Raw genomic sequence first — 23,351 nt, forward strand, 5'->3', positions numbered from 1 at the left:
GCAAACGTCACGGCTCCACCAACCACAGGCTGCTGCGTCATCAATCGGAGACGGAAAAACTTGCAACGTTTGCGGCGGGTCGGGGACCGCCTTTTGGGAATTGATTGAAAGTGCTTGGACAGGTGTGCGTGACGAGCGCCGGTGACCGCGGATGGCCAGGGACCTGATCGGGCCGGCGCTGCCACCTGGCTTCAAGGCCAGCGGACTGGCGGAGGGCGAGGAGCGGGACCCGAGCCCGGGTAAGCGGTGCGACGTTCTCGTGCCCCCCAGGCCGCACCGACCCTTTCTGGAGGGTTGAGGGAGTGGCGAGTGAGCGCGTCCCGATCCCAGCTCCCAGGGTTCTTGGGCGGCTCCTCAGAGTCAGAGCTTTGGGTGGCTCACCCTGCTGAGGACGACCCAGGCCCGAGAGCCGGGGGCGCTGTGCTCATTGATAGGCGCGTTTGGCCATGTTCTCTTCCCAACCGCTGTATATGGAAAATATCATTATCCCCAGTTTACAAACGGGAGCCCCAAGCCCGGACAGGGGCCCAGATCGCAGTGTGAAGCTAGAATGAGGCGTGTGCCCTTTGAACTTTCCAGTGCACAGGATTCTGGCCTTGGCTCTGCCTTCCTAAACTTTCCTTGTGTTACTGCATCTGACTCACGGGTCCGGTGCTCACGCAGCTCCTCAACACACCCAGCTTCTGGCATCCCTCTGGTTGCACTTCCGTACAAACCTGGCGATCTCCTCGTCCTTAAAGGCCCGAGTTAAATGACAGCTCAGAGAAACCTTCCCATACTCTCCCAGGCGTGGGTCACTCCTCCTCTTTACCTTCGAGTTGTTTTCCCTCTATTTAGTTAGATTATCCATGTTTTAAGTGCTGTTGTTTTTTCTCTATGTATTTACTTGAAATACAGAGAGGATCTGGAGCAATGGTTCAATTGGTTAATCCTTGCCTTGCAAGTGCCGGGATTCCATGTGGGCACCAATTCCTGTACCAGCTGCTCCACATTCCATCCAGCTTCCTGCTTAAAGCCTGGGAAAACAATAGAGGATGACCCAAAGCCTTGGGTCACAGCACCACTTGGGAGGATGGGAAGACACTCTTGGATCCAAGCTTTAGATCAGCTCAGCTCTAGCCCTTGTGGACATTTAGGGAGTCAATCAGTGGATGGCAGATCCTTGTCTCTCCTTTCTGTAAATCTGCCTTTCCAATAAAAATAAATCTAAGAAGGAGGGATAAGGAGGAAGGAAAGATATAGAAAACGAGGGAGCAGTCTCTTGTATGCTCATTCACTTCCCAGATGCCCAGAACAGGTGGTATTGGGCTGTACTCGAAGTCAGACCTAGGAACTCAGTCGGGACCAGGCCTGTGGGTACGAGGGACCCTACTATTTGAACCATCATCTGCTTAAGCTATGCATGAGAAGAAACAGGAATCTAGAGCCAACTGTTGAATGCAAGGACAACAGTGTGGTTAAAAGACGTTTAAAAAAAAATATTTCCTTATTAAAAGCAGAGTAACTGTGGAAGATTTTCCACCTACTGGTTGATGCTTCCATAGTAGCAGGGCTGAGCCAGGCTGAAGCGAAGAGGCAGGAACTGCAGCTGGATCTCCCGTGAGGTTGCAGGCGCCCAAGGACTTCCCCTGGCATTAGCAGGTGATTGGATGGGTTGTGGAGCAGCCAGGATTGGAACTGCTGCCTGTTAAGGATGTCTGTGACACAAGTGGAGGCTTAATGTGCTGTGCCTGAGTGTTAGCGAGAACAAAGACATCGTAACGACTAGGCTAGCAGCCCGCCGCACATTGCATGTTTAACACATCATACATGTGAATCACGTACTGGCGTATCTGTCCCTGTGTGTTCTTCTATACACATAACAGACTTTTCACATACAGCGAGGACATGTTTCTCAGATGCGTTTGTGCCTAACTGTCTCATTTAATGGTCTGATTTACAGACTGACAGAAGTCCTATAGATAGAGAAAAGCTGGAAGAACAAGCTGCACCACCTCCCCCTCGCCCCCCGCCCCAACTTATGAATTTAATTTTCCTTCTTTGGTACCCAGAGTCCTTGTTGCTGCCAGAAATTCCATTCTAGATCTCAGTTTTGTTATAACCACTAAAAAACCAGGCTTGGTCCCAGTGCAATAGCTCAGTGACTATATCCTCCCCTTGCAAGTGCCAATTCATCATAGTCTCTGATTTTATTTATTTTTAAAAATTCATTTCTTTTCATTAGAAAGGTAGATTTACAGAAAGAAGGAGAGACAGAAAGATCTTCCATCTGCTGATTTATTCCCCAAATGACCACAATGGCCAGAGCCTGGTTGATCTGAAGCTAGAAGCCAGGAGCTTCTTTGGGTCTCCCGCATGGGTGCAGGATCCCAGAGCCTTAAATCTACCTCTGTTGCTTTCCCAGACTATAAACAGGGAGCTGGATGGAAAGTGGAGCAGGCAGGACATGAGCTAGCACCCATATGGGATCCCGCTGCTTGTAAGGAAATGATTAGGCAATTGAGCCATCACGCTGAGCCCAGTCTCAGATCTTAAACTCAGGCAACATTTACAGATCAAGTGCTTTCCTAGAAGGGTGTTTCAATGTGATTGGTTCCTGCCATTCTATAAGCACTTACATCAAGTGCTTCTTTCTTTGTATGCCCTCTGTTTCTCAAACTCCCAGCACATAACACTGTGTGTGGTATGTCTGTCAGGTTTTACATTGAGCGAGTTTGATGCCAACCTGCCGACAGCGAAAGAGCCTTCATACGTAATTTATGGCATGCCTCCATCTCGTCATCAAGCACAGTACCATGTCATCTTACGCCCGTTACCAGCCCACCCCATCCCACTATAATTTCATTCCCTTCATGGTTGGTCCTAAGACAATTGCTAACATTTTTTTCAGATAGCATCTTTTTAAAAGTCTCCTTATTTCTTTGTCTGGGCCTCTATCAAACTTATTAGCACGAACAGTGTTCAAAATCCCCATAGCACATGAGAGAAGCTCCCCATGGACCGTCTTCCTAGCTGACCTTCCCATCCACAAACCAGGGGGCTATCACTGCCCTGACTTGCAGCCTCTCCGTTAATTTGACATACTTTTTTGTTTTGTGTAACTGGGAAAATACATTATGAACTCTTCTGGAATTGTCTTCATATTTAGCATCACATTATTTTGTGACATTCATCTCAGGCACGTAATAAGGCTTGCACTTTTGGGGTTCTGCAGCAATTTGAGAGGCTATGATGACAGCATCCTGTTGGACCTGCAGCTGGTTAGGTCGGAATTCCCCGTTCCACATATACACACTGCTGTTCACACAAACCATACTGCTTTCCACCACCATCTAGCCACCTGCTTCTTTCTAAGTTTGGCAATTTTTTTTAAATCTACAGTCCTTTATTCAAGGGGCCAGCACATTGGCTCAACTGGCTCATCCTCCATCTCCAAGTGCCAGCAACCCATATGGGCTCTTCATGTCCCAGCTGCTCCACTTCCCATCCAGCTCCCTGCTTATGGCCTGGGAAACCAGTCAAGGACCGCCAGAAGCCTTGGACCCTGTACCAACATGGGAAACCTAGAGGAAGCTCCTGGCTCCTTTACTTCAGATCAGCACAGCTCTGGACATTGCTGTGATTTAGAGAGTGAACCAACAGATGCAAGATCTTTCTTTCTGTCTCTCTTCTCTATAAACCTGCCTTTTCAATGAAAATAAATAAATCTTTAAAAATTTTGAGAAAATGCATATAAAAATGTATAGTTTGAAAGGCAGAGATTAGCAGACATCCTGCATCCACTGGCTCACTCCCCAAATGCCAGCAACAACCCAAACTGAGCCAGACCAAAGCCAGAAAGCTAGAATTCCATCAGAGATCCCACATGGTTGGCAAGAACTGAAACACTTGCCTTCACTTCTCCCACCCAGGGTGCACATTAGCAGGAAACTGATTGAAGTGCAGCCAGCACTCAAACCCAGGCACGTGACATCTTAACTGCTTAACCAAATACCTCTGCCTATCAACTTTGTTATTTTTTGTTTTGTTTTAGTTTTGAAGATTTATTTATTTGCTTGAAATACAGAGTCACACAGAGATTCCACCTACTGGTTTACTTCCAGAATCACCACAATGACAGGCTGGGCCGTCTTGAAACCAGTAATCTGGAGCTTCTTCTGGGTTTCCGCATGGGTGTAGGGGTCCACGGAGTTGGATCATCTGCTGCTTTCCCAGTCATATAATCAGGGAGTTGGATTGGAAGTGGAGCATCTGGGACTCAAACTGTTGTCCTTATGGGAAACCAGTGCCATAGACTATCACAGACAGTACTGTTACCTGCTATACCACAACACCAGCCCCCAATCAAATTTTTGAAACAAAGAATTTTAAATTTTGAAGTCGATCTTTATGTATTGGGCTTTTGTTCTATATTAATACACCAAAAGATACAGGAAATAGTGGAACACTCCAAAAATGGGCCCTTATTTCTTCCTTTAATTTTAGACTGGTATAGCCAAATATCACTGACAGCACTACTGAAATTTTTAAGGGCCATTTTAAATTTAAAATGAAGACTAGGAAGACCAGAAATCTAGAGTGAGCAACCTAAGACCTCCTTGTTTCCTTATATCTGCCCTTTTCATATCCAAGCCATCAATAAGCTCTCTTTGCTAACTAATGGTTTGCAATTCAAATACTTTTTTTCATGAGATATATTTATTTGGAAGACAGAGGAAGATATTTGGGTTCACTCCCCAAACCCCCAATGCCAAGGCCAGGCCAAAGCCAAGAGCCAGGAACTCTGTCCAGATCTACCACGTGGATCACAGGGACCTGCATGCTTGAGCATCATCTGCTGCTTTCCAAGCACATTACAAGAGCTGGATGGAAAGCAGAGCAGCTGAAACTAGAACCAGCATCAAAGGCAGCGGCTTAACCTGCTCCATCACAGCGCCAGCCAATTTCCTTCCTGCCTTTCCTTTTTCCTTCCTGCCTGCTTTGCTCTGCTTTTACGATTTATTTCTTTACTTGAAAGGCATAGTTACAGAAAGAAGTTTTCCATCCACTGATTTCACTCACCAAATGGCCATAATAACCAGAGCTGAGCTGGTCTGAAGCTAGAAGCTTCTTCATTGTCTCTCACTGGGTACAGAGGCCCGAGTACTTGAGTCATCTGCCAGTGGTTTCCAGGGACATTAACAGGGAGCTGGATTGGAAGTGGAGCAGGTAGAACAAGACCAATGCCCATATGGGATGCCAGCCACAGGGGCAGCAGTTTTACCCACTATGCCAGAGCCTAAGTGATAGATCTTAAGAAACTAGAAAGGGTCATTGTGATTTTCAGTATACTAGAGTATGTAGCTGCAAATTTGGTTGGTTGCATGATATGAATGTTTTCTCCAAAGTGCTATGTATAAGGAAAAAACATAAACCTGTTTTAGCAGGTATACTAACCGACATGGAAAATAATGTGCTATCAGGGAACTTAAATACTATTGTTGCAAATTTAAGTTTTGACAAAAAATACTGTGGTGCTCTTAGATGTCAAAGGCATGAGGGCTGCCTTCTTGGCTTTGGAGACAAAACCACCATCTACAACACAGGAGCAATGAGAGTGAAGTGTGTAATAAATGATAGACATGGAGGGCTGTGAATGTTAGGGAAGAAAATGGACGATGTCAGCCAGGAGGACTTGCTGAAACAATGGTGGCCACTCGTGACATACCCACCCATCTCTAGTTGCAGGACCAGCTCTGCCCCCAAATTACAAAAGCAGTAGTTCAGATTCGTCAGACAGCGACGAGGACAGCAGCTCTTTGTCTGAAGAAGGAAATCAAGAATCCGAGGATGAAGACTCTGGTCCTACTGCAAGGTCAGTCACTTCAATGACAAACCAAGCTTCAGACCCCGTGAAGTTGACTGGAACGGAGAGCTAGTAAGAGGCTGTCACATCTGCATTTGTACAGCAAAGCAAGAAATCATGTAATATGGCATATCTATTTATTTGCATTGGAAAGACAAACTTACAGAGAGAAGCAGAGACAAAGATCTTGCATGTGCTGGTTCACTCTCCAAATGGCCACTATAGCCAGAGCTGAGCTGATCCGAATCCAGGAGCCAGGAGCTTCTTCCAGGTCTCCCAGGCAGGTACAGGGTATGAAGGACTTGCGTCAATCTCCACTGCTTTCAAAGGTATAAACAGAAGCTGGATGGGAAGTGGAGCAGCCAGAAAGGAACCAGTGCCCAGATGCCACGCTTAGAAGTAGAGGATTGGTCAGTTTAGCTATTGTGCCAGCCCCTCCGTAAATTTTTATATAAAGTGCCTTTATTTTTCTGTTGTTACTGAAATCAATTCTACATAAACCATCAAATTTCATTTTAAAATAATATATGCAGTATGTGTCTTGTTAATAATACCTTCCTTGTAAACTAGTGTTACCCTGCATAGGGCCATGTAAATAGGCAAATGAATTTTAGTTAGATGGTAGGGTTTTCTGACACATTTCATAGATTAAGAAAAATAGCAACTTAAAGCCCTTCCTCAAAGGAGACTATGAGTCAAAGTCAGGAACTTCCCCTGAGAAGCATCTGACAGACAATGCGCACTTCAGTGAGTTGAACATTAATACTGCAGAAGACAGAGAAGAGTAAAACGTTACTACTGTAAAGAATAACTAACCTCTAACAGTTTGGGATAAAATAAAATTCCAGATTTCCACAACTAATACTACTGCTTTCAGAATTAAATTTTGTCTTTATGAAAAAATAATTTGGTGGGCCTAGCACGGTAGCCTAGTATCTAAAGTCTTCACAATGCATGCTCCGTGATCCCCTGTGGGTGCTAGTTCGTGTCCCAGCAGCTCCACTTCCCATCCAGCTCCCTGCTTGTGGCCTGGGAAACCAGTTGAGGATGGCCCAAAGCCTTGGGACCTTGTACCCATGCAGGAGACCTGGAGGAAGCTCCTGGATCCTGACTTCGGACCGGCTCGGCTCCAGCCATTGGGGCCACGTGGGGAGTGAATCAGTGGATGGAAGATCTTCCTCTCTGTCTCTTCTATCTGTATATCTGGTTTGTAATAAAAATAAAAAAATCTTTTTAGAAAATGGAAAAATAATTCGGCATCTATACTGATCAACTTTGTACTATGATCTTTTTAGAAAACAGGGGAGATACGAAGATGATGATGATGACGATGATGGATTTTTTGGACCAGCCCTTCCTCCTGGATTTAAAAAGCAGGATGATTCTCCTCCAAGGTAACATACATTCCAGGCCAGCTGTTTTCATATATTTCCAATGTTTTCCCTTCATGAAGAGTTGTCTGAAAAATTTTTTTAAGATTTATTTTATTTTTATTGGAAAGTCAGATATACAGAGAGGAGAGACAGAGAGGAAGATCTTCTGTCCTCTCCCCAAGCAGCCGCAATGACCAGAACTGAGCTGATCTGAAGCCAGGAACCAGGAGCCTCTTCCAGGTCTCTCACACAGGTGCAGGGTCCCAAGGCTTTGGGCCGTCCTCCACTGCTTTCCCAGGCCACAAGCAGAGAGCTGGATGGGAAGCGGGGCTGCCAGGATTAGAACCAGCACCTGTATGGGATCCCAGAGCATGCAAGGCAAGGACTTTAGCCTCTAGGCTACCACACCGGGCCCTGAAATTGGTTTGTTAAATTATCTGCAATGGGACATTCATAGGGAAAAGTACTTATTCCCTATAATACAAATAATTATTTTCATGTTTATGACACTTTTCATGGCTCACAAGCACACCATCTGTGGGAAAGGCCCGCAGTGCACTCCTAGCTCAGCTCCTGGTTTTGGCCTATGCCCAGGCTCTTCGCTGGCATTAGGGGAGTAAACCAGTGGATGGGAACATATTTCCTTTTCTCTCTCTTTGTTTCAAATAAGTAAAATGAATTCTAAAAATTTTTTAGAAATATTTTATGTATTGAGTTTTCTAATCCAAAATTCAAAATACCCCAGAATTTTAAAAAATAATAAAGATAGATAAGCTCGGGCCCAGCTCAGTAACCTAGCTGCTTAAGTTCTCACCTTGCATGCACTGGGATCCCATATGTGTGCCAGTTCATGTCCCAGCCACCCCGCTTCTGATCGAGTGCCCTGCTTGTGCCCTGGGAAGGCAGTAGAGGATAGCCCAAAGCCTTGGGATTCTGAACCTGCATGGGAGACCCAGAAGAAGCTCCTGGCTCCTGGCTTCAGACGGGTTCAGCTCCGGCTGTTGCGGCCACTTGGGGAGTGAACCAGTGGATGGAGGATCTTCCTCTCTGTCTCTCCTCCTCTCTGTATATCTGACTTTCCAGTGAAAATAAATCTTTAAAAAAAAGATAGATAAACTGAACATTTTATTTGAGATATATACACACAGAACTCACTGATTCATATGCCTCCCCCAGTAGCAGAACTCAGTCCAAGTCCCCACACAGTTAGCAGGAATTCATCCACTTGAACAATTACTGCTGCTATCCAGGGTCTATTTTAACAGGAAGCTGGAGTTAGGAATGAGGTAGGAGTTGAACATGGGTACTCCAGTAGGAGATGCAGGTATTTTCACTGCTGGGCGGAACACCTGCCCCCCTGAAGCTTTGAGAGCAGCACGTCCGACAGTTCATATGTACACAAACTGTTTCCTGCACAAATTATTTAAACGTGTTGTAGGAAATGATCCTCAGGCTATGTGTATAAGATACATGTGAAACAACAACAAAATATATATATATATGTATGTATATTCCATGTTTGAAGTTGGTATCATCTCCAAAGTATCTCATAGTGTGTGCAGATAGCCCAAAATCTGAAGCACTTATGGTTCCAAAGATTCCGGATGAGGTATACGTACCTGTGCTTAGATGTATAGGAACATATTTTTTAAAGCTGTATTTATTAATTTGAAAGGCTGAGTTACAGAGAAAAATGATCTTCCATCTGTTGGCTCACTCCCCACATGCCCACAAAGCCAGGGCTGGGCCAGGTTGAAGCCAGAAGCTTCACTTGGGTCTCGCATGTGGGTGTAGACACAAGTACTTCAACCATCTTCCACTGTCTTCCTGGGCACTTTAGCAAGGCGCTGGATTAAAAGTGGAGCAGCTGAGACATGAAACAGTATCCATTTGGGATGCTGGCTTTGCAGCCAACAGCTCAACCCACTGTACCACAATACTACCCCCAGGGATATGTTGAAATTTTTTTTTTTGAGAATTTTTGAGAATTGTGTTTCAGTTAAAAAAATGAATATATACAAAATAAATAGCTGATGCTGCATATTGGATCTAGAAACCTTTTCTACAACCACAGCATGCCATGGTTGTATTCCTTTGCTGTGTTTTAAGTTTCCAAGTATCCAGTAGTTTTATTTTTGGAAATCCCTGGAATCCAGAAAGTTGAGCATTTGTAGATCTGCTAAAAATTATACTCAGAAAAAAAAAAAATGTGGTACTCTCTTGGAAATCATAGATGATAGGTAATTGAATCTTTCTAACAATGCCAAACTTCCCCATCTCTCATTAACAACATTGTTCTGCTGAACGAGGTTTCAGAAGCTGAGATGAGATGATTCAACAGTCAAGAAGAAACCGGGCCTTCTGCCTCTCCTCTGTGAGGAAGGCTGCCTCTCAGGCTCTAATAGAGTGCTCCAACAGTGCATCCTAGAAATGTCAGCCCAGGACTTCAGTGCCACCTGCATGGGCACAGTGTCGGCCAAGGAAAAAACTGTTACAAAAACAAAGGTGGGGTCCCACGCAGTAGCTTAGTGGCTAAAGTCCTCGCCTTGTACATGCTGGGATCCCATATGGGTGCCAGTTCATATCTTGGCTGCTCTATTTGCCTTCTAGCTCCCTGTTTGTGGGAAAGCAGTGTAGGATGGCCCAAAGCCTTGGGACCCTACACCCGCATGGGAGACCTGGATGAGGCTCCTGGCTCCTAGCTTTGGATCGGCTCAGCTCCAATCATTGCAGCCACTTGGAGCGTGAATCAGTGGATGGAAGATCTTCCTTTGTCTTTCCTCTTCTCTGTATATCTGACTTTCCAATGAAAAAAATAGATAAATCTTAAAAAAAAAAAAAAGTAAAAAACTTAATGAGAGACAAGAAAGCATCTTTTCTCTTCTTCCTCTGCTTCCCCTGCCCCTCACTCCTTACCCCTCACCCCAACATAAAGTAAGGCTGTTCCTTTTCAAGACTCAGAATTCAGGAAATTCTCTCTTCTGCGCTGGTGTCAATTCCCTCAGGATGTGGCAGAGTAGAGCATCTCACATGAACATCGGTGCCTTGGGTTCAAACTCTAGCTCAGGAACTTTCTGTTTGTGTTGACCTTTGGCATTATTTTGCTAACCTGAAAGTGGGATGAGTTACACGGGGTGATTTTAAAGAAACAGAAAGGTACGTGGGTAGAAATGTGCTTAGCACAGCACCTTCTCCTCTTTCCGTGGGTCTCAGTGACTCCCTGCATACGTCTGCAGCATTGCTGGATTAGAGTGTAGACACCAGCGTTTTGTATCACCATGCTGTAAATAGATTGCTGGCATCCGTTATAGGTGTATGCTACAGGCATATCCTTAGAAGAGCTCATTTCCTTCTTTAGTAGTTGTGACTGTAATTATAATACCCTCAAGAGATGTTTTGTTAGTGGGTGGTGAATATAAAGCTGAAGGAACATCAAAGCACACATTAAAAAAAAGACTTTCACAGATTTTAGTATGTGATAGGGACTTTAATGATTATTTTTACTAATACAAATAGTTTTGTTTTTTTTTTTGGAAGTGGGCATGCATCCGTGTCACATAGATTGAGAATTCTTAGTTTCTTATCTAATAATTAACAAGTATAAAGACAGAATGTAAAAATTAGACTTTTTTGAAAAATACTAGGCAGGAACCGGAGTTGTGGCTCAGTATATTGAGCTTCCCTGCTAATGTGCCTGGGAAGGCAGCAGAGGATGGTCCAACTACTTGGGCCTCTTCCAGCTATGTGGGAGACCCAGACGGGGTTCTGGGCTGCTGACTTCTGCCTGGCCCAGCCCTGGCTGTTAGAGCCACTGGAGAGGAAACCAGCAGAGGAAGCACCTATCTCTGTCTCTCTTTCTCTCTCTCTCTCTTTGTAACTCTGCCTTTCAAATAAATAGATCCAACTTTAACATGAAAAAAAAAATAGGTGATACTAGCAAAAATAAGCTCCCACTTTCAACATTTCTTATTTTCTGACTTTATAATCTCGTGCACTTTTTGACTCTGGAGATGACTTTTTTGTGCTAGGGTGAATGATAAAGATACATTTTACTTTTCAGGCCCATCATAGGTCCTGCATTACCACCTGGCTTCATTAAATCTACCCAGAAAAGCGACAGAGGCAGAGATGGTCCAAGAAAACCAGTATCGTCACATCTGGATTCTGAGGTTTGGAAAGTTTTAAAGAATCAAGTATAACAAGCTCAGAACTTTGTAAAGATGATCATTTGACAGATTAACTTGCCATGGTGACGTAAGCAGATGAGATCAAAAGTTGTTCAAGCACCTGGGAATCTTTTAGAAAAAATAACAAGATTGAGTAGGTGTTACCTGTAAAGGCCATTTATCTTTGAAGGGATGCCTTAAAGTGTCAGAAAAACCAAACAAGATGAACAGCTTAAGGATTTCAGCCTAGAGAGAAGGCTGTGGTTTCTGCCCTGGTACCCAGCTCTGTACCTGCATTGTAACAAGTGCACTGGATGGATAAGTGACTTGGTGAAAAGATGAAATGATTTGGGGATAAAGTGTGAAAGCTCTTCTCCTTTGCTGCTAAGACTTGTACCAAACTTTATCATTTTTCGCGTATTTTCCCATCTATTTTTATCTTCTTTGCAGCCCCATAAAATACAAGCTATCTGCATCTTAGAGATGCAAAACACCAAAGTCAGGTGACTTACCCAGGACTGGGTAATGTTCACTCAGCAAAGCCTTGGTGGAGACCCAGTTTTTATAACTAATTGTCTGCTCATCCTTCAGTGGCTTCCTGCATGTGAATTCATCTAAATCAGGGGACCAGTGCTGCTCTCCACTGCAAATTCAGCATTTACATTGAAGTTGCTGAAAGGAAGTACAATACAGTAGTTAAGATCACGAACTTCAGACTTGGCCCAAGTAACCGTATTTCACCTCTTTGATTGGTTCTTCTTGTTTCTGGCAGTCCTTTCCCCGTTCTTCCTCCTAGCACAGCAGCTACAGTGGTCTAAGTGACATGAAGTCCTGTTACTAACCTTCAGAACCACCAAATCGCCGCTCTTGTGTCTGTCTAGAAACCTTAGGAGGATCCTTAAGATCCTGCCTAGGATCCTTACGGAGGTCCTTACGGAGGTCACTGCCATCTGACCTCCTTGGCACGCGAGTTTCTGCTTTGCTCTGACACGACCACACTGAACTCTTTGCTGTTCCTCCTCAGAGGAGTCAGACCCTGAGGCCTGCCCCTTGAAAGTTTCTATCTGCCGCCCAGTTCGATTCCAAATGGCCTTGCCCTCAGTATCCATGTGTCTAAGTATCTCTTAGACCTTCAGAATATTTTTAATATTTATTTATTTTTATTGGAATGGCATATATACAGAGAGGAGAGGCAGACAGGAAGATCTTCTATCTGATGATTCACTCCCCTAGTGGCTGCAATGGCCGGAGCTGAGCTGACCCTGAAGCCAAGAGCCAGGAACTTCTTGCTGGTCTTCCACACAGGTTCAGAGTCCCAAGGCTTTGGGCTGTCCTTGACTGCTTTCCCAGGCCACAAGCAGGGAGCTGGATGGGAAGTGGGGCTGCCAGGATTAGAACCGGTGACCATATGGGATCCCGGCACATGCTTGGCGAGGACTTTAGCAGCTTGGCCACTGCGCCAGACCCAGACCTTCAGAATTTTTGCTGACATATCATCTTCCCCTTAAGGTCATCTCTGGGCTCCTTGTTTACATTTTTCTAAATCCTCCTCCCTTTACTCTTACTTCTTTTTCTCCTTTAATTCTACTTTTTCTATAATATTTACCACCACCAAGGAACACATTAATTTTACTACTGCTTGATTCTATTGTTCCCTTTCCACTGGAACATGTGTCCCAGAGCCCAGTGCCTGACACATAGCAAATATTCAGAAATAGTCGCTACAGCAGTTACTGCAGAGTAGGGAATACAGATTGCTCACCCTCCAGTCCCCTGGTTCTGCATCCTTGGATTCTACCCATTACAGACTGAAAATACAGCAAAATCGTGTCTGGACTGAACCTGTTCAGCTTTTTATTCTGCTTTATCCCCTAAACAATACAGTAACTATTTACACAGAATTTATGTTGTAGCCAGTAGTATAAGTAAGTAATCTAGAGATGGTGTGAAACGGCTGGAGGATGTGCCTGAGTGATATGCAAATCCCAGGCCATTTTGTTTGAGGGAATTGAGCACTCACCATCTGGTGTCTGCAGGGGGCACTGGAACTCAGCCTTTTGCCAATAGTGCCTGATGCCCATACAGCCAGGCTGGGAGTATCTAGCCCTGGCAATCACAGGTAGGCCTAGAAATTCAATATATGAAAGCAGGCTGATCTTTTACAGATTTATTTACTTTTACTTGGAAGTCAGAGTTTCAGAAACAAAGAGACAGACCTTCCATCTGCTGGTTCACTCCCCAAACAGCTGGACCTGGACTGGCCTGAAGTCAAGAACTAAGAGCTAGCTGGTCTGGGACTCCCACATGGGTGCAGGGGCCTAAGGACTTGGCCTGTCTCTGCTGCGTTCCCAGGCCATTAACAGAAAACTGGATCAAAAATGGAGCAGCCAGGACACAAACTAGTGCCTGTATGGGATGCTGGTGCCACGGGCTGCCACACCAGCCCCTAGCAGGCTAATTTTTAAGTGGGTAGTTTTGAATGATGCTGTGACTATCCAGATGACCTTTGGCAGACAGCAGGTTCCTTACCTCTGCAGTAAATCCAACAGTATGAGCATTCCAAAGGATGAGAAGTATGACTAGAAACCTGGCAGGAGAACCAAAACGAATCTGAAGAAACGAGAAGAGATTTTTTTTTCTCTTAAAGAACCTCTGAGCTATGATTGATGAGTTGGAGACAATTCAGGAAGAAGGAGTGGCTGATTGTTCCAGAGGGTGTGTTGTATGTAGCCTGTTTATAGGTAAAAGAATATGGAGAGGAAGAAAGGTAGGGGTTAAAAAATCTGGTGAAGTCCAACAAAGATGTTAAATACAAGAACACAGGCTGAGCTGACATCATCAGGTGAGGCTGTTCCAGTCACAAACGCATAAGCTTGCTAGCAGGAGTAGCGGGGGAGGGCCGCAGAATGGCCATAGTTAGAACGAGCCCGAAGGAGGAAACATTGAGAGAATTCAGAGCCAGAGCTCAAGCTTACACGGTAGGGGACCTGTGATAAGCTCTAAGGGATTTTTCACCTGGCTCCTGGCTCACTCAGGCAAAAGAGAATAAATTGAGCCTCTCTTTTACATAAGCCACAGCCGCAAAGCCCTGCTATCTGTGAAAAAAAAGAGGACTTACTGGAGAACTGTAAGCCACTGCCAGGAAACAGGGAGGAGGGCTTGCTTCCATCTAGGGCCTTGTCACGCTGTCTGTAACCTGCCTTCAAAGGCTTGGAAAAAGAAGTGTGTCTGACTGTCTCATGGGGGAGTAGGGCCGACAGAGAACGAAAGGGTAAATGTGTAGCTGGATGGCTGTTCAGCATATGACACTGTTCTGAATTTTAAAATTTTCAAAATAAAAGGTTAGGAGAATTTTTTTTTTTTCTAAGATTTGCTGTAATTCAGCTTTCTCCGTGCTTGGAGTTTTGTCCTAAGCTACCTGCTCAGCAAGTGGGTGGTGTATATGGTCGCCTAGATGGTACACATTCTGTGTACGTACCCATCAGCTTCCCTTAACGCATGAGGTGTCTGTAGGAGAGGAATTGCACCGCAGTGTTAAAGACATTCGGTTTTCAGATTCTGTTTCTCAAAGAGGGGCTTCTATTAGTCTCTTATTCACAACACTTACTTCCAAATTAAGACATACACGCTTCTACTGACCACTAACACCTCTTGAGTGTTCACCACAGGACAGGCACTGCAGTGCGTAGCACCAACATAAATTTAAACAAATCCAAGCAGCAGTCCTGAGAAGTAGTGGATCGGGTGTAATGTTCTCAACTAAAAATATCAGAAACTGCAAACTCTGTCTTAATCTATTTAGCTGGATACATGAGTTGTTGGTGTAAGTTCCCTGGTGGTGTAACTCCTATAGTCTCACACTCAGAAACTGTGTTGCACCTGTTGGGAAGTAAGGTCATTCTGGAGTTGGCTAATTCAACAATCTAATGATACCATCAAGGACTTAAGCTTTTTTCATCTTTCTGCTCTACTCTCTGTGGTATGTGGATTACTCAGACTGACTGCCTTCATCATACCTAGAAGCATACCAGAAATCTAAGATTCACAAACAGATGGTATTGTCCGGACACATAAAGAGCCATGTTGCTTTTCCAGGTCCCGCTTTTAGAAAGAGGAAGGGCTGGGGCTGGCATCATGGGCTACGCCTCCACCTGTGGTGCTAAGCATCCCTATGGGCACCAGTTCGTGCCCCAGCTGCTCCACTTCAGATCCATGCTTAGGACCTGGGAAAGCAACAGAGACTGGCCCAAATCCATGGGTCCCTGTACCCATATGGGAGACCCAGAGGAGACTCCGGCTCCTGGCTTCAGATTGGCTCATTTCCAGCTATTAAGGCAATGTGGGGAATGAATCAGCAGATGGAAGGTCTCTCTCTCTCTCTGTCTCTGTCTCTGTCTGCCTCTTCTCTGTAAACATGTCTTTTAAATAAAAATAAAATAAATCTTTTAAAAAGTAATTCTTGGGGAAAAAAAAGGCAGGGGCAAGAGGCTGTTATGGGGTGCAGCCAGTGATAGACAGTGGGCAAATGAAATTTGGCTGTGTCCCCTACTCTCTATATAATTCCATCCTCAACCACGCCTCCCACGTCCTAATTTAGCCAGGATATTGGATGCAATTAGTTTAGGTGTTCTTAGCTACAAACCCAGTTCCTGTTCCTGCAGATCCCAATAAGAACTAATTAACTCCTTAGCCCACAACACTTAGGTATTTGCTCCTGCCCACCTGTGACTCACCGATCAACTGAGAGGGGACGGTATTGCATTGTTGTATAACCATACCCCTCACAAGCCCCTTTAAAAGGCCCAAGAAGCAGGGACTCTCGCTCTCTTTCTGGCCAGGTACTTCCATTACTCTGACAACTCCACTTTTGGCTGACCCAGGACAGGTAATCCCCTGAGCATGGTCCCTGTGTACTGCTTAGATGGGGCAATGGATATAATAATGTTTCTGGTTTGTGTGCTGTCAGGAGTTCCAGGAGAGGTGAGGCCTAGCAGTGGTGTAATGTGGGCAGAGAAGCCAGGGAAAGATGAATGCCTGCAACTTTGTAAGTGTGTCCATGTTATTTGTTGCATGTCTCTTAGAATAACTTACATTGTTGGGGAAGCTGGGACATAGGTCTTCAGCTTGATGGGTGGACTTACGGATAATGACCACTTGTTCCTTTGGAGATTATGTTTGGTTGGATTATAATTGGTTGGATTGCCATATGGACTTGTGATTTGCTATTGTGCTCTATTACCACCAGGCTTGGTTAATAAAGACTCCTTAATAAACCTTAGACATGTCTGGTGTGATCTCGCTCGCACCCCACAACAAGGGGAATCTTCCCAGAAGGTTTCCTGTAGACTTCCCTTCGTGTTTGCTTGACCAAAAACCAGGCTCATACGTAAGCAGCTGGTTGAGCAAGAAGAATGAAACCAGTGTGGGCTTAACATTGTCAACACTTTCCCCAGGAATCAGAGAAGCTTCCAGTTTCCTAAAAAGGAAGTGACTCCAAGATGAACAAAATGCAGGGATCTCATGGCATGAGAGTAGCAATTGGCAGGAGTCGTATTCGCCATTCCAAAGACAAGAGGAGGCTTATTAGGAAAGAAGAACTCACTTAGAACACCATCGTTGTTTAATATTATGAATGAATTTTGGCATAGGATTTTGATTTCTTTCTAGTTTTGAGTTAGTATGCCTTTCCATTGTCCCATTTAGTTTGTGTCCTGACATCTTGAGTGATCTTGATTTTGAAGTTTCAGATATCATCCTATCAAGACTGAAATTCTATCTTTCATAAAACTTTTTCTTATTAGATGAAAGTAAAAAGGTTCAGTATGTCTTCTGTATCTGTTACTTTATGTCAGCAGATGTTTGTGTTGGGAATTACAGATTCAAAGAGCTTATTAATATAGAAATAAGTTCTAAACACTTAAATCACTAACAGGCGAAAATTAAAAACAGAGAGGACTTCTATCAGGTAAGTAGAAAAATTACTGGTCTTGACCTTAGAACAATTGATTCTTAGATACTGATTTTAGAACCTCAGGCAAGCTGTGGAACTTACTTTCAGGCCAGTATTTTGGTTTTGTTTGTTTGTTTTATCATTTTTATACAGCATTTTTGTTCCAGTGGCCTCAACTGAATCCTGAAAGCCAGTAGAGCTTCCAAGAATGTATATAACACGTCTATATTCTAAAGGGCTTAATGTGTCTTAGGAATGAAAATGATTTGCACTGTATGGTCACTGACTGATACTGAAGCCCTGCAGTTCTATGCTGATAAGAACTCTGGAGCCACATCTATGTCCATCAGGAAGGGAACTGATTTGGTGAAATCTGTGATGGACCTAAAAGGGTACCTGGCAGAGTCCACTTGCTGTGCAGCTGGGATTTGTGTACTGTGCACTTGAGGAAGGCAAAGACAGGGTCCGAGTTTTTTCAGTGATGGGCTGTGTTGGTTTTGATTTCTTTTTGTTGTCCATGGGTAAACAATTGCAGTTAAATATAAGGAATTTACAGTTGTTTTCTATCACCTATACCATTACTCTTGGTTTAACAAAATGTCTTATTATTTTAAAAGGAAACAGATAGCAGTGACAATGAGGACATTATTGGACCAATGCCTGCAAAAGGACCAGTTAACTACAATGTATCAACAGAGTTTGAAAAAAGAGCCCAGAGAATGAAAGAAAAACTGACCAGAGGAGATGATGTAAGTCTTTTTTTTTCTTTTTTTCAGATTTATTTTATTTTATTGCAAATTCAGCTGTACAGAGAGGAAGGTCTTCCTTCCGCTGATTCACTCGCCAAGTGGCCGCAACAGCTGGAGCTGCACCAGTCTGAAGCCAGTAACCCAGAGCTTCCTTTGGGTTTCCCACATGGTGCAGGGTCTGAAGGCCTTATGTCTCCTCAACTGCCTTCCTAGGCCACAGGCAGGGAGCTGGATGGAAAGTGGGGTGGCCGGGATTAGAACTGATATCCATACGAGATCCCGGCACGTGCAAGGCTGGGCTAGATGCTAGGCTACTGGGCTGTGCCGATGATGTAAGGTTTTTTTTTTTTTTAAGATTTATTTTATTTTTATTAAACCATTAAAAGGTCATCGCTTGCTGCTTTGTTGGTCCGCTAGCAGGGAGCTGGAGAAGAGAAGTAGCCAGGACCAAAGCTATCACCTTTGCAGAATGCTGGCATGCAATGGGACGATTACCTTGCTAAGCCTCACTGGCCCCTGTTAAGCAACTAAAACCTCAATTGATAAAGACAGCATTTACATAATATTTTATATATGTACATAGTATATAATTCACATGTTTTCTATATACATACAAAGTATAATATACACATGTTTCTGTGTATATAATGTTTTCATGCTACCTTTCCCCCCCCTTTCATTTCTCCTAAAGGATTCATCTAAACCAATTACGAGAGAGTCGTGGATGACTGAGCTTCCTGCAGAAATGAAAGACTTTGGCCTTGGGCCTCGGACTTTCAAGAGGAGAGCTGAGGACAAATCAGGGGACCGATCAGTGTGGACGGACACTCCAGCTGATCGAGAAAGGAAAGCAAGGGTGAGATGTTACATTGGCTATTTGGTTGGTTGGTTGGTTGGTTGGCTCAAGTTTTTTGAAAAATAACCAGAAAAGAAAAAAAAAAGAGCTATTTAAAGGATGTGCTACTTTTTGAAATGATAATTCTGAAGGGAAAAATGAATAGATTTTCTCCTGAAGGAAGGTATAGAGAAGGCAGGTGGCACTGCTTGCCTGCTGTTTCCCAGTGAATTGCTACATTTAACCTCAGAAAATTCTGACACATGAAGTAAACTTAGGTTTATTGACCCTGTTCTTGAGTGGAGGAAGTTAATTTCTCACTAAGGTGACAGTACTGGTAAGTAGTCAACAAGAATCCCATGCTAGACCTTTCTAAAACAAATTCTATAAACTCCATACAACATCACTGTATTCGTAAGAGTTTATCTTTTAAAAATATCTTGGTGGGGAGGGAAGCCTCTGGACAACCTAACAAATGAAATGATATGTGGAGACTGTTTCTTAAAATAACCGTGTCTCAGTTGCATGTTCCTGTCAGGATAGGCTTAAAGTGAGTTCCATGTTGTGACTCTGCGGGGTAAGGTGCCACTTCCTGTACCAGCATCCCTGCTAATGCACCTTGACTTGAGCCATCGTCTGCTGCTTCCTGGATGCATTAACTATAAACTTTTGGAGAAGGTTTATGTTTTTTGTTGTTCTGTTTTGTTTTAAGATTTATTTATTTTTATTTGAAAAGCATTGTTAGAAAGAAAGGCAGAAAGAGAGTGTCCATCCACCGGTTGACTCCCCAAATGGCCACACTAGCTAGAGCTGAAACAGGTCAAAGCCAGGAACCGGGAGCTTTATCCAAGTCTCCTTACATGGGTAGCACTTCTGTCTTTCAAATAAATAAATGCATCTTTGAAAAATATTTCATTACTACATTTACATACACTGTTGGAACTCATTCTCCATTAAATAAATGATTTCTTCTGGTTAGTTGATAAGGTCAGGTGTCACCCCCTCACCTTTTTTTAGATGTATTTATTTATTCATTTGGAAGGTAGATTGAGCAGCAGAGTAAGAGAGAGAGTTATAGAGACAAGAGTTATTCCATCTACTGGTTTACTCCCAAAATGGCTAAAGGAAATCCACCTGGGCCTCACATACGGGTGGTGGGTGCTCGGGCCATCATCCAGTGCTTCCCAGAACACGCTGGCAGGCAACTGGGTCAGAAGCAGAACTGGGGCTTGAACCTGCGCTGTGATGGGAAAGCAGGCAAGCAGCAGCTGAAACCACCGTGACACAGAGGGCGCCCTTTGTTTTCTTATGTTTAGGAAACTCCTTGACTTCAGTGTTAACTGATCCCTTATCGAGAATGTTAGCATTTCTAACCAGAAGGAATTCAACAACGCTGGCTTCATGTATTTTTTCATGACTTCACTTAAGTAAAAATGGCAGCATTTCTTTTTTATCTTATTTATGTGGTCCATTAATTTGTTACCTGTAATTACTCTTCAGGAGACACAGGAAGCAAGGAAGTCATTCAGCAAGAAGGACGATGAAGAACCTGAGTTGTCAGGAAGGGATAAGAGATTGGCTGAGCAGGTGTCCTCATACAATGTGAGTAAAGAAATAAAATCAAAACTTTATAGATGTAACTACTGTGTATTTTTTCTACAGTTTGAGTAATCATTTTTTTTTCTGTTTCTTGTTTTTCTTTCTTTCATATATCTGCCTTTCTACCCCAGGTATTTTGTATATATCAGACCTGAAAAATATTCAGCTTTGTTGTTTATTTATATAATACCCTTCTGTGCATCTCGTGTAGTATTTCAGGCATGTATTTTACTTAAGCCAGATATCAGAAATCCAGTTACTAAATATAGGTAGCATTTGATCAAAAATAAGAGCCATAATAACTCATAGAGATAGATCCTCAGCTCGTAAGTTTTTAAATTACAAATAGATTTGGAATACTTGATGAAAAGATTTAAATATGAAAAGATTTAAAAATATGGTTCACTCTAAATTTATGAACAGTTCAGTCTTTGGCAAATTGTCAGCTTTTAATAAATTCAACACTGTCTTAGCATACTACCATGAAAAGAAAATAAAAAGCAATCAACTAAAGAACATGTGTTTTGAAGAACTGTTAGGAGCCCATCTCTTTAAAAATAAAATAATTCCTAGTTCCTGGTTTGGGTCTGGCCTAGCTCCAGCTGTTGCAGCCACCTGCGGGGTAAAACAGCAGGGGGAAGATCTGTTTTTCTCACTCTCTCTTCCTCTACTCCTCTTCCTCTCCACGTCCCCTAATCCCTCAGTCTAGTTTACAAGTATAAGAAATTATAAGTAAACATGGCAGGGACCAGCAATGTGGCACAGCAAGTCAAGCTGCTACTTAAGGATGTCAGTATCCTGTGTTAGAGTGCCAGGTTGAAATCAGGTGCTGCTGCGATTCTGATACAGCTTCCGGCCATATTCCTGGGAAGGCAGGAAAAGCTGGCGCAGTCACTGAGGCGCCTGCTGTCCATGGGAAAATGTGGCAAATCAGCAACTTGATCATTTAGCAGATTCCTCGCTACGAGAATTGACTTTCAGTTTAGGATTTTCAATGAATTGGTTACTTCAAGGTGTTTTTGTAATTTTTAAATAACTCAGTACCAAAATGATCTTGTACATCACAATATACAAGCTGTATGGAACCAGACCGACAGTAGTCCACCTGAAACAATCGATATTGAAGTTCCTTTCTTTTACCATCATAAATTTATGATAGTCTAGTGATTTCAATTTGCCTCTGATACAGATTCACTTCACAGAGGCTGTCTTAGATTTGGGGAAAGCTGCTGGCTTTGTAAATAACCCTCTTACATTTTGGCTACTGGTGATTGTCTCATGATTGTGTTGTTAGTCTGTATAAGCCATGGTTCTCATTTTTGCTCTTCTGCTCTATCTAGGAATCAAAAAGATCAGAATCTCTTATGGACATTCATCATAAAAAATTAAAGAATAAGGCTGCTGAAGATAAAAACAGGTCCCAAGAGAGAACACCATTTGACCGTGATAAGGATCTCAAGGTTAATCGGTTTGATGAAGCCCAGAAAAAAGCCCTAATAAAGAAATCTAGAGAACTAAACAGCAGATTTTCACATGGCAAAGGCAGTATGTTTTTATAAGTAAGTACATTTCAGTGAACTGTATTTTCATAGTGACCCATTTGAACTTTCTAAGTACTCTAGTGTCTATAATTCTGGCCTATAATTCTGGTCTATAATCTAAAATAAAGTAGATTGCAAATCTCCATTTTTAATAAGTGAACTGATTTTTGAAGGTCAGCCTTGATGGATTAGAAACAATGTGGTTTACTGGAAAATGGGCATGTCCTTCTAATAAGCTAATAGAGTATTGCTGTCAAAAATGCTTTCAAAATAAAAAGTTCAGCAAAGGAAAGCATAGCATGAAACTTGAGTAAACGTCCATGTTTTAGTAAAGAAGGAAAAAGGGAGTTTTCCTGGGTAGTTTTTATGTTAAACAGGATCACAGTTAGAAAATGTTCATTGCTTTGAAAGGCCTTCCATAAGTTAATGTTCGAAACCTTTAAGACAGCATAGCCCACTCTGCCCAGGGCTGCTGATGTTGAGGAAGGAGCAAGAGCTGAGCTTGCTTCTTAAAACCTTTGTGATTTTAATTGTGTGAAGCTTATGTCAGCATTCAGATGTGACTTTTAGCGGACAGCATGGTTAAAGTCAGACGTGTCTTCCAACTTACTGAATTTTCTTATTCTCACCTCAGGGGGATTTCCCTGTGCAATGAAGAAAAGTTGAAGAAATCTGTTTTGTCAGTCTGTCCACCTTAATTCCTTTGTTTTGGGCTTTTTAAGATTATAGATTAATTTTTTAAAAAAAAATCCAGCTTTACCTTGTTCTGTGAGTCCTTTAAGGTGAAAACATAATGCCGGTGTTTCTTCTGTAGGGTGGAATGTTTTGTGTGCTATTGGTGTCTGAGGAAGGATAGGCTTCACTTTGTAAGAGTTCAAGAGTCCCTTCCTGAGTTTCTGGTGTCTGACAAGAGCTGGTCAGCATCAGCCATTGCATCAGGCCTCCCTGCGGAATCTAGCCTGCCCTGGAGTTACGGGTGTCCCGTCCTGGCAGCAGTAAACCCATACAGTTAGCATTGGCTGGTCTTTCCCATGAGTATGCACTGACCTAGAAATAGAATGAATGGTCTTTTTTCTGCTTTGTTACTAGTTTAATTCTTTGGCACTCAGGGCATTTTTATTTGTTGTCTGGTGGTTTTTCTTTTCTTTTCTTTTCTTTTTTTTTTTTTCGGCTTGTTTGTGTTTAAGTGAGACAGTGGGATCACTGAATTATTCCATGTACTAAGGGAAACCCACTGGGCCTTTTCCAACATTAATCCTAAGTATTTCTGGTATGTATTGTAGTATGAAATCT

General features: G+C 43.1%; 1 protein-coding gene across 3 annotated transcripts; it reads left to right on the forward strand.

Annotated features, from left to right (window-relative positions):
- The first annotated feature begins 79 nt into the window (after nt 1-79).
- On the forward strand, nt 80-23,050 carry GPALPP1 (GPALPP motifs containing 1). Of its 3 annotated transcripts, XM_040991371.1 has the most exons (9): nt 80-239; nt 5,722-5,854; nt 7,141-7,239; nt 11,279-11,387; nt 17,952-18,083; nt 18,775-18,939; nt 20,419-20,520; nt 21,858-22,076; nt 22,693-23,050. In XM_040991371.1, exons 1-8 carry the CDS (start codon nt 152-154, stop codon nt 22,074-22,076), a joined length of 1,047 nt encoding a protein of 348 aa, XP_040847305.1. In that variant the 5' UTR covers nt 80-151; the 3' UTR covers nt 22,693-23,050. The 3 variants fall into 3 exon arrangements, with proteins under 3 accessions (XP_040847305.1, XP_040847306.1, XP_040847307.1); XM_040991372.1 differs by having other exon boundaries at nt 11,279-11,363; nt 21,858-23,050; XM_040991373.1 differs by having other exon boundaries at nt 5,728-5,854; nt 11,279-11,363; nt 21,858-23,050.
- Nucleotides 23,051-23,351: the final 301 nt, after the last annotated feature.

This window comes from Ochotona curzoniae, unplaced genomic scaffold, assembly GCF_017591425.1.
Source record: "Ochotona curzoniae isolate NIBS_2020 unplaced genomic scaffold, NIBS_Ocur_1.0 contig_64, whole genome shotgun sequence".
NCBI classification, from domain to species: domain Eukaryota; kingdom Metazoa; phylum Chordata; class Mammalia; order Lagomorpha; family Ochotonidae; genus Ochotona; species Ochotona curzoniae.

What these genes read in the sequence shown, in the direction of transcription:
- GPALPP1 (XM_040991371.1), top strand. Translation starts at nt 152, where the DNA reads ATGGCCAGGGACCTGATCGGGCCGGCGCTGCCACCTGGCTTCAAGGCC. An exon ending in AACTGACCAGAGGAGATGAT is followed by an intron (nt 18,084 to 18,774) that starts GTAAGTCTTTTT and finishes TTTCTCCTAAAG; the next exon opens with GATTCATCTAAACCAATTAC. An exon ending in AGCAGGTGTCCTCATACAAT is followed by an intron (nt 20,521 to 21,857) that starts GTGAGTAAAGAA and finishes TGCTCTATCTAG; the next exon opens with GAATCAAAAAGATCAGAATC.